Raw genomic sequence first — 11,872 nt, 5'->3', positions numbered from 1 at the left:
AGCAGATTTAAACCCATCATTTTTTGTTTAATTGATAGTCTGACCGAATTTGTATACCCACTGACATGTACAAGGGCCTGTTTTAATTTGACTGAACTGAGCTACACTGAACTGAAAATAATCTGAAGAGAACAGACCCTAACTGTATAAGAAATTGCTTTCATTTTAATCACATTTTAAAGGTTACATTAATTGAGCAAAAGTTCCTGTATCATACACTCTTATCCCCAGACTTATCTTGGTTACACATAGAATATTGTTCTCAAAGTAACCTTCATAGTGATAACCACATAAATCGAAGAAAGGTGAAGGGCTCATTGTTTGCCTTAGTCCTAGTACAAAACCGCAAACCAATAGAGAATTAAACAAATTAATAGGTCATTGTTTGCCGTAGCCCTAGTGCAAAACTGCAAACTAATAGAAAATTAAACATATTAATGGGTCTCAACCATCAACTTAAGTTTTTGGTTGAGATGATCCTTTTACCGCAAACCACTAGAAAACAAGATTCTCTTCTAGTTACTATTGTCATTAGCATATTTGGATACGGCCGGATCATTTCAGCAGACTAAACTAACAAAACAACGTTACTGAATGAGGGTTTTCTTGAACCAACTACTTCAATAGGGACTAAATGACATATACGGGTTATAGATTGAGCTGAGAGTTAGGACGCTGCATGATCAAGCGACAAGGCTGAAATTTACAGCAGTGTTGTAAACTTCTATTGTCACAACATATTCAAGAACTCCAATCCCTTGATGATGATTTCTCTTGGTATCTAACAAATGAATTACAACAGTATTGGTAAATTTCCGTCTGATCCTGGCTTTCGCTACTAGTTACTGAAGTCAAGAATCTCCAAGGATGAACACGATTCACGAACCTGGAATAAGAAGTTTCACACATCAACAAGATCGATCAAGGATTATCACGTCGTACATAAAATCCTCCTAAACCTTATCAAGGACTTTTTTCATCCAAATGATGATGTGCTGACTTTTAACAATATTAAAGTGTAATCTATATCGATATATGATAAATAGACTCATTACACTCTTTTTTTGTATCCCCAATTAATTGTGGCCCAACCAACTACTTTCTCCAACATTACTTGCTAGATGAAAAGACCTTTCAACACCAAAACCTTTTTTAACATCATTTAAGAAACAAGGACTACCCATGACTACCTTTTTAATTGCTGATAATTTCATCACTCAGCATACTCCCAAGTCCTAATTGCACGTTTGATAAGCGGTCGTAAATTGCAGGGAATGATAATTGATTCATATGTAATTTTGTACAGAAACAAGGAGAGGACAAGATAAAATAGAAAGGCAGACAATTATTTTGGGATGGAGGGATATGTTGAAACAAGGACAGGCTCTATTTAACTTAAAACTGTTCCAAATCCCCTGCCCGTCCCATAAAAAAAAAAAATTTTAAAAATTCATCCTAAAAAGACATCTCCATAGTTAATTAATGGACAATTAGCGCAAACAAAAAGGATAATGACCACAACAATTATAATCATTCACTTAAAAACCAGCATACAACTTCAAAACAAAACAATCCACTTGGAAGTAAATATTTTTTCACAAAGTTTATGTTATCAAACCCTTCAGAAGACTGTTTACCTTGCAATTTTTGAAAGTTCGTTCATTCTGCAGTTGCAATCTTCAAAATATTTAAACTCTACAAAATGCACAGAACAAGCTACATAGGCTTCATTCAGTCAGAATGTAACTGCAAATTCTGTATCAAAACAGAAAATTTAAGGAACACTTAAGCGCACAAATTACTAATAATAAACATGAATCGCATCAGCTTCTAGTTTAGTAGTTGCACTATTTAATGATTAAAGATAACATGGCCCCTAATAACTGGAAAGAAATAGTAAGACAAAGCATACGCCATCAACAGTCAAAGATCCACCGCTCCAACTTAAACTAGCATGAGTAAAAAGACAGTTCTGGTTGTCCAACTTCCAGAAACCCCATTTCCTATATAAAAAAACGTTCCACAACCTCTATTCCACAATCCTTCAATCCTATGTAGAAAAAAGAATCGTCCCTTGAGCGTATACTTCCATGGAATATGAATGACACAAGGTGCACAAGTGGATATAACATGAATATCCAGTTCAGCAAGTTTAGAAAATTATTTGGCTTTACCCCCCCCCCTACCCGCAGCAAATATGACTTTTTCTTATTTAAATGTACCACCTTCATAACTGCATTGCATATGGAAGTATGCTTGTAGAGATTATACTAGGTGAAATCTCAGTCAGCCTCCAGTCCAACACGATTTCTAGAACAAAATTGCGCATCACTGCACCATTAGGTACAATCACATCCAGCAATTGACATGTATAGACTGTAGCACTATCACATACATTTTCAGGTGCCACCATTCCTCTTCCATTCCTGAAGTTTTTAATACAACAAATTTCCACTAAGAGAAACTTAAAGCCATAGATAGACACAGGCACAAAAACTATTTTGAAAAAAAAAAAAAAAAAAAAACATAGGCTCTAGACTAAAAGCTGTAGGAGATAGAAAATATGTCAAACGCATGAATAGAGGGATCCACCTTATTTCCACAATCTAAAAAAGCTTTATTCAAAAGGGTTGTACAGTTTCTCCAATGGCTATTACATAAACACACTGTGAAAGGGGCTTTGTTTGGTCTACACTTACTCTAAGAAACTTTAATTTCTTTTTCTTTTCAAGGGGCAGAACCTTTAGTTCCTGAATATATAGTCCAAAAGTAAAAACGTGTAAAGTTACTAACATTTAAAGTTGTTAGCAAACACTCCTTAAAACCAATGCAAGTGGAATCATACACCCTCCTTTTTAAAATCTATGCAAGTGAAGTATCTAATGAGAAAAAAGAGAAACAACACAAAAGTGACCCACCCTCAAAAGCACAAATTTCCTGATCATCTCCTTCACCTACCCACAATCCACCTTTCTTTCCTCTATGCCTCCTCCACCATCTCCTAAAACCAAATTACTCTCTTCTCCTCTACCGTACTCCACACCACCACATCACACCTTCACCTTGGGGTATAATACCCCACCACCACCTCCAGAGTTCTCCTCACTCTTTCTCCTGTTTTTTTGCAGAATCCCACCTTCTTCCTCTTTCTTTCTCCTAAACTCATAATCTTCTTCACAGCATCACTTGTAGAGCTCCAATGGAGAAAACTCAATAAAAATAAATTAAAAAATGCATAAATTAAAAAGATACACAAAACTATCAATTTTATCTCCACAGAACCACAATACAAAATCCCCAACTCACCCATCTAAACCAATTTTATATCTCCTCTACCATACTCCATAACACCACCTATGGCTTCAAAAAAAAAACCACAAACACCACATTATTCCTCACTCTTTATCCTACTCCTAAATTCTTGTGGTACTTTCTACATTTCATCTCCTAATACCACTAAATTCATTTTTTGAAATTCCACACACAACTCATCTAGCAAAATCCATGGAAATTGAATCCCACTTTTATTTCGACACCTCTAAGGATTGAAACTTCCCCTGTGGTCTTTGGTGTTCTATCTTCACCTTTTGGCAAGTTAAACACTGTGCCACAAATTGTGCCACTTTTTTGTTCATATTCGGGCACCAAAGATTTTTTCATGTGCTTATACAACTTATCCCATCTAGGATGGATTGAATAAGGAGAACTATAAGCTTCTTCCACCAATCTCTATTTGATGTCTACACGATGTTGTGGAGCACACCACCTTTCCTTAAATCGAATACTTCGGTGTATTAGGTAACTAAATTAAGGCTTAAGGGATGGTCCACGGTTCTTCAGTCATAAATTTTATATTTCTTTCCCCTTTTATATCCATGGCATGCAAAATGATATCTGTAATAAAATAACGCACAAGTATAACATCTATCTCAACTAGTCTTTCATCATATAAATGCCTTCTTATTGTTTCTATCATCATCTATGATAACATAAACTATTAAGTAAAAATATACAATGAGAAAATTCCAATTTCCACAAGAATAAATCCAAAACTCATCACTAAAATGAATTGAAATTATTTGTTTTTTTTAAAACAAATTATGCGCATTAGTGTAAGTATAGGTTCATATATTTTGTGTATTTATGGAATTTTAATTTCATTGGTGATGAGATTTAGATTTAATCTTGTGGAAATTGAAATATTCGCATAGCATATGTTTATTTAATAGTTTATGTTATCACACATGATGATGGAAATAGTAAGAAGGCACTTCTATGATAAAAGACTAGTTCCAAATAGATGTTATACTTGTGCGTGATTTTATTACACAAATTATTTGGCATGCCATGGATATAAAAAGGCAAAGAAATATGAATTATATGACTGAAGAACTGTGTATCATCCTTTTAGCCTTAGTTCACTTACCCAGTACACCCAAGTATTCGATTTAAGGGAAGATAGGGTGTTCCACAACTTCGTAGAGACATCAAACAGAGATTGGGGAAGAAGCTCATAGTTCTCCTTATTCAATGCATCTTGGAGGGGATAACTTGTATAAGGACATGAAGATCTTTTGTTGGTCGAAAATCAAGAAAGAAGTGGCAGAGGCAAAGTGTTTTAACTTGCTAAAAGATGAAGATACCACATGGGATGGTTCAATCCTTAAAGGTAACAAAATGGAAGTGTGATTCAATTTGCCAGATTAGTAGTGTGGAATTTCATAAAATGAATTCAGAAAAATCGAAAAGTTATTATAATTTTCAGAAATTCAATAGATAAGCTAATGGGACTTTAGAACATTAAACAACCAAATATAGTGCGAGCTCCCAAATTTCCTCTGTTTTATAAGAATATACTATGCAAAAAAAGATTTTCCAGCAATAGAACATGAATATACACCCATCTAACTCTACAAAGTGTTAGGCATCCCATTATATAATGAGACTTTAGAACATTCAACAGCCAAATACATAGTTTGAGCTTCCTAGTTTCCTCTTGTTTTACCACCTCCGGTTCACATTACTTGCAACCTTTGCCAAAAAGGGATGGTTCACATTACTTGCAACTTTTGTTTTTCTTTCCTTTTTTAGTAAGATTTTAACTACATAATGACGAATTTACCCTTACTTTTTTTTTAAAACATCCTAATTAAACTACTTTTTTTTTAAACATCCTAATTAAACTATCCCAAGATTCATTAATTTCACCCATCATCTTCTTCCCCATTATTTTTCTCTCTCCTCCTCCAACCCCATTGTCATGGTGGTAGGTCCAAATTGGTGGGTCGTTGGTGGTAGGTAGGTTCAGACCGGTGTAATCGTGGGTGGTAGGTAGGGTGCTAGATTCAGATCGGTGGTTGATGGATTCGGTGGGTGCTGGGTTTAGATCTATGCTTGCTGGGTTTAGATCGGTGGTAGCTTGGTTCGGCGGTGCTGGGTTTGGTGGGTGTTGGGTGGTCATCGGTGGTTGCAAGGTTCGTAAGTTAGTGGGTTCGGGGTTGCTGGGCTCGGCGGTGCTGGGTTCGATGGTTGCTAGGTTCGTCGGTGATGGGTTTGGCGTTGCTACGTTCGTCGTTGCTGGGTTCAATGCTTGCTAGTTTGACAGTGTTGGGGTCGCTAGGTTCGGGGGAAGATCGATGCTAGGTTTGCTAGGTTCGATGGTACGTGGTGGTGGTGGGCGGTTTCTGTACAGATAGGCGGTGGTGGTGGTGGTGCTAGGAGCAGCGGTAGGTGGTAGGTGGTGGTGGGGCTAGGAGCGGCGGTAGGTGGTGGTGCTAGGTTCAGTGGTAGGCGGTGGGTTCAATGGTAGGCGGCGGCGGCGGTTTCTATACAGTTAGGTGGGTTGGATTAATGTTTTTTTTTGGGGGGGGGGGGTGGATTAATGCTTAAATATATACCCTTATTTTTCAATAATCATGTTTATGATTATTTGCCTAGGTTTCCGAAATACCTCCCAAATTTGCAAGTAATGTGAACCGGAGGTAGTATAAGAATCTACTATGCAACAAAAGATTCTCCAGCGGTAGCACATGAATATACACCCATCAAACTCTACGAAGTCTTAAGCTCCCATAAAAAAAGAGACTGAAGAACATTGAACAGCCAAACATAGTGTGAGCTCCCTAGTTTTCTCTATTGTATAAGAATATACTGTGCAACAAAAGATTTTCCGGCAATAGCACATGAATATACACCCATCAAACTCTACGAAGTCTTAGGCAACCCATAAAATAATGAGATTTTTTAACATTAAACAGCCAAGTACAATGCAAGTTCCATACTTTATTTCCTCTATTTTATAAGGATATACTATGAATCAGTGTCGTCTTATCACACTGAAAAAGGAAGTGATAAGTACATGACATAGATAGAGATGCCAGGCTAAGAAGGCTGCTCATGCGAAAGGGGAAAACTGATTAAACTTGCATTGCCTAAGTTGTCTGATATCGCAGAAGCAAAAGAATTAGACAACAAACAAATTTCCACAGAATGCAGAAGTCACATATCTTAGACAGTGCATTTCGTTGGTATCTCTCAGGACCACAATTGAAAGTTCCATATAAAAATATTGCCTTCTAGCGCCATAAAAGATGCAACTAGAGGATTAAGAATCAAAGGAAGATAAAAAGGATAGCTAAAGGAAACAGAAAAAGAGTGGCTTCCTAAAGCAAAGTAACTAATTTCATCCACCAAAACACAGGAGAAGGGAGAATGATACACTTGCGAGGTAAACTTACATGCTAGTGTCAAAGCCACGAGTTCCGAAAAACGCATCCCACTAATTATAACCAACCCTGGTCCTACTCATCAGGCTACAAGAATGTTATAGACTAAATCAGAAACAAATCAAATGGGAAGAAGAAGAAAATTTGGGAAAAGTTTAAAAGTTGATTGAAGTTAAATGTGAATAAATCATCAAACGGTGGCTTACAATCCTAGACCATTTGTAGTCTCCCACTACAAGATAATCAAAGTAAACCAAACTCACAAAAATGTTCTTATTTTCTCATGAAGAGATCTGTATATAGCTTTTCTCACTTCCTTTCTTCTCAAACCTCTAACCAATTGGTAGTCTTCTCCAAGCTAGTAATGACAAACTAATTTGCTTTACCATGAGTGCCCCTTCCCCCTAGGCTAGTCCATTACAAGAAACAAGTAGTTATGCTACATAGAAAAACACCATGGCTATTTTTATTACCAAACACAAAATTCCATAAACTGGGAGCCCCTTCTTCTATAGCCACAATGAATCCCAACCCACCTATCTCTTCTATAGTCTCTAAACATGTGCCAAACCACCGCTAAAAATTTCTCACTAAATTTTATTACCTTCTCAACCATGCCCACAAAAACTTTACATGGCAGAAAATAGCAGCAGAAGAATACTTGGCAAATATAGTTTGGTAAGCATATACAACCCTATGATGAAGCCTAAAACCCTTCACCCATTCATGATAGAATCTCCAAAAGGACCCAACAAGCACTTGTTCCATTTACCTCCAAATCAAAAAGGGAAATTAAGATTTATACACCTCAGCACAACAATCTAAAGTACAAACATCTGCATTGACCAATGCCCGCCTAAAATTTTACAACCACTATATTCAAGTCAAAGAGTTATAGAAAGTAGAGACTAAAAAAAGCATCCCTAAACTTCTCTGGGGTCATTGAAAAAAAAGAAATAGCCAAATCGAAAACTGAGAAATTAACTACCTCCCTCCACTTAGTTTTAAATCACCGACACAATTTACAATACTCCTCATAATCAGGCAATCCAAGACATACACCAAAAGGAAAAAGGACATCCATCAATGAGGATGACCCCACTGATGCCAAATTTCTTACACTTCATCCATACCAAATTATTTTGTAGTAGGAGTTTCTTCATCTCTTGCAACGACTTGTTACCTTACACTTGCTCACCTCAGCTACTCGGCATTTAAAAGCCTTCTTCATTATACCCTAAAACCATCTAAGCCTCTTCTTTCAATCTTTTATATATCACCAACACAGATGTTGCAATCATACTATGTCTAATCATGTTGGCCTTATTTTTATCCATCTTAATAAATCTGCAAATTTGATACCAAATTCTCATCTAAGCCATTATTAACTTCTCAAATTGACATGCTAATACAGACAATAATATGCTAGAGAATCCTTGTTACAAAGTCCACACTAGATAAGGAGAACCAAAAACTGAAACGCTAAGTGTCAAGACAAACGGATGACAATGTACACCTAACTTAAAGAATTTCATGGATTCCTCACGATTTAGGAAATGCTTCAGAAGAGGATAAATGACAAGCTTATTAAGAGCATTAAGATAACAAAAGGAGTGTCACTTTAGTACTAGTATGAGAATTGATAAAACTTCAGACACGATTTCTCCAAAAATGAACCCATTATAAAGCACAATGAGATAAGTCCATTTCAATAGCTAAAATCAGCATACTTACAAAAAAACCTCACTTCTAAAAGAGAGCTCATAACCTACGTTCTGAACTTAATGCACATGCAAGGTGCAACACACGATTTATGGCTTATAATTAAGGCACAAAATGCAAGGTGAGCATGTGTACGTTATGCACATAAGCACTAAATCACCTTATTAGTCATTAGAGAATAGAATGGAGATGACATTGTTACTACTGAAGCTTGATGCTGAAGCCCCAATGAACTGGTGTTAAAAGTGTTAAACCACACATTAGCTTTTGCATAAACCTAATACATGTAAAACCTAGAATGGGACACTTGCCCCTATTTTTAACCAGCAGCGAAGAGGCAACTCTTAAGCCAGACATTATACAGAGTACTTCATTTTGTACAACTAAGACGCAGCCTAGGTAAGTAGTGATTTGTCCGAAGCACCCACCTATAGGTTATTAAGGTCCAACAAACAGAATATGTGACGTTATATGGCTATGCACGCTGAGAATCCTATTACTCCGTTGTGCCTCTGCGCTCTGCCTCATTTAACTAGCATTATTGGTAAATTTATGTGACTTTCAAATCAAGTTTCTTCACTATATATGCAATTATTCTCCAAAAAAAACAAAGAAATTACATAACAACTCACTCCCACATCCCCAAACCAGGTTTCCTCCACAAAGATTCGAATACAAGGTAAATTCAATACATAGGCCAAATCTAGTAATCCAATGACAAAGATTTTCACTACACAATAATGTCTTACTCAATAATCATAAATTCACAAAATTCACAATGCAATCAAAACATATTCAAAGCAACAAAAACACAACTAAAACAAAATAAAATTACAAATTCAACAAAATCAATTGTAAACCCTAACCTTGAGAAGTGAAGAAACCCTAGCGATTGCGCTCAGCAGGCAAAGGACGATTAAATCCACCTCTACGATTCATATACTGTCGAGGCTGACGCTTCGTAACAGCACGAACACCGCTAACATCAGCACCAGGAACATGCTTCCCTTTCGTACTATCAAACCCTACCGGAATCCCTAATTTCTTCATCATCTCAATTTCATCATTTTCACCACCTTCTTCGCCATTAATACCACCATTATCATTGTTCTGACTCTTCTCTCTGTCCTCTCTTCGTTCCGATTTCTTCTTCTTCTGCTCCTTAGCAATTCCTTCGACGAATTCGGAGACGACATTGCGGTCGGGGTCATCGTAGTCGTCATTCTCTCTCCTCCGTGAGTGGTGGTGGTGACGGCGGGAGCGGTCGACGGAGCGGGACCTGGAACGGGACCGTGCTTCGGATTGTGACCGGGAGCGGCGGCGGCGGTCTGGTGAGCGTGAGCGCGAGCGTGCGTGGCGGGAGCGTCGGTCTCGGTGGCGGTCTCGGTCGTCTACATCTCTCCGACGGTCACGGTCACGATCGCGGTGGTCGCGGTCGCGGTCTCGGTCCCTCTCGTCGCGGCCGCGGTCGCGGTGGTCGCGGTCTCTTTCCTCTCGGGCACGGTCGCCCATTGATGGTTTTTGTGAAGAGAAGGTTGAGAGTTGAGAAGTTGAGAGGAGAGTGAAGTGTAGAAGAGTTGAAAATTGAAATACAAGTAGGAGATTTTTGGGGGGCTTTTAGGGCCGTTTGGTTCATCAAGGGAAAGGAGAAAAATCTATCCATACTTACGGCATGTTCAGCAAAAGTAGTTTTATAACTGTGAATAGCTGTTAGCTGTAGTAATAGCTGTCAGCTGTCAACTAGCTATTAGTTATAAATGTTTTAGTTTTTAATAGTAGTGTTCGGTAAACTAGCTGTTGAGTTTCTAAATATTTTTAACTAATAAAAAATTATTATTTCATTATTGCATAAATTATAATTATAATTATATTATTAGTCAAATTTTTATAACAAAATTTAAGGTATGGTTTATAAAATAAAGTACATAATTTCGGGCTTGTTTGACATCATTTTTGATTTTCAGTTTCCTATTTTTTTTGAAAACCAAAAATCAAAAACAGGAAACAAGAAACAAGAAAAAAGTATTTCCACTTTTTTGTTGTCACTTTTCAAAATTATAATGATTTTAATAAGTTAAAATAATTTTTGATTCATTATGGGGATATCATATACTTTTAAAAAACAAAAAACCAAAAAATAGAAAACCACAGCAATGTCAAACGAACCCTTCTTAATTATTATCAAAAACATTTGAAAGGAGAGTGTACAATCTATCAAAATAATTAATAAATAAAAATAAATGAGTGTATACAAACCTTTAAGTAAGAATATTTATTTGCTTAATAAGCTAAAAGTTACTCTAACGAAAAAATACGCAAATCGTTTTATTACAATAGATAATATTTGACAGTTAGACATGAGATAATTATCAAAACAAATTTCAACGTTAAAATTTTGATAAGTATTAAAACAGTATTTCAAATTTGAAGGATAAAAAAATAGAATTGGAATTTATTTCCTAAAATTTTGGATAAAAATTCTACACCTAATTTTAAAAAACAAAAAAACCCAAAAAAAAAAAAAAAAAAAAGATATCCCACAGCTATTCAAACATAAAAACTTTTAATTTTTGACAAAAGCTACTTGAAACACTAAAAGCTACTTTCACCACTACATTGCCGAACATGCTTAATTTTTATCAAGTACTGTTTTGACCAAGTCAAAAAGCTAAAATCTACCTAAACACTAGTGTCGAACACGCCCTTATTATTTAAAAACATAAACCATCACTCACATCATGCAAAATGTAAATTATATTTTTCATCAATGTCACATGTCATCATTAACCTTTCTTATATTAAAAAAAAAAATACACTAGCTTTAATGCAATATATGAATTAATGTTTGGTTCACTTTCCCCCAACTTAATATCTTCTACAATTACATTTAATTTTCACCCTTTTTTTCTCCTTTTATAAACTATTCATTTTCCAATAAAAAACATATTATAAAATTAAAAATTATATTATATACCTATAAATAATTCGTGCATTGCACGGGCCAGAAGACTAGTTGAATTGATTTGTGATGTTTGTTAAACTAGAGTACCCGTGCAAAATGTACGGGATATATTGTATATTAGAAAAAAAATAGAAATATAATATAAGAAAAAATATATTTCAAATAGGGAAGTTGATTTGATGTAGTAACTTAGGCCATTTTTTTTAGAGCTGCTGTGATCTAATCTGCTTTACAATTCATTGTTAAAATCTGCTCTAATGAGTATTAGTAATCTGCCGATACTTGTTACACTCTAGGGGTGTCCATAATTCGGATAAAAACCGAAATCCAATCCAATCCAAACCGAATTATCAATTCGAATCGGATCCGAACTTTAAATCGGATTGGATCGGATTGAGATTTTTTGGAAATTCGGATTTTCGGATTGGATCGGATTTACCCTAATTGGATCCAATCCAAACCG

At 36.0% G+C, this 11,872-nt stretch overlaps 1 protein-coding gene across 3 annotated transcripts; it reads right to left on the bottom strand.

Annotated features, from left to right (window-relative positions):
* Window positions 1-256: 256 nt before the first annotated feature.
* On the bottom strand, window positions 257-10,026 carry LOC145578698 (uncharacterized). Of its 3 annotated transcripts, none has more exons than XR_014098905.1 (3): window positions 9,314-10,026; window positions 1,638-1,755; window positions 257-886 (listed from the first exon to the last, which is right to left on the bottom strand). XR_014098905.1 is itself a non-coding variant. In XM_081635993.1 (2 exons), exon 1 carries the CDS (start codon window positions 9,957-9,959, stop codon window positions 9,333-9,335), a length of 627 nt encoding a protein of 208 aa, XP_081492119.1. In that variant the 5' UTR covers window positions 9,960-10,024; the 3' UTR covers window positions 257-886; window positions 9,314-9,332. The 3 variants fall into 3 exon arrangements, 1 of the variants encoding a protein (XP_081492119.1); XR_014098906.1 differs by having other exon boundaries at window positions 1,638-1,716; XM_081635993.1 differs by lacking the exon at window positions 1,638-1,755 and having other exon boundaries at window positions 9,314-10,024.
* Between the last annotated feature and the right edge of the window lie 1,846 nt (window positions 10,027-11,872).

This window comes from Chenopodium album, chromosome 14, assembly GCF_948465745.1.
Source record: "Chenopodium album chromosome 14, dcCheAlbu1.1, whole genome shotgun sequence".
Taxonomy (NCBI): domain Eukaryota; kingdom Viridiplantae; phylum Streptophyta; class Magnoliopsida; order Caryophyllales; family Amaranthaceae; genus Chenopodium; species Chenopodium album.
This window is presented reverse-complemented; position numbering and strand designations above follow the sequence as displayed.

Bases quoted from the DNA above. Each gene is read 5' to 3' on its own strand.
- LOC145578698 (XM_081635993.1), bottom strand. From the start codon at position 9,959: ATGGGCGACCGTGCCCGAGAGGAAAGAGACCGCGACCACCGCGACCGC.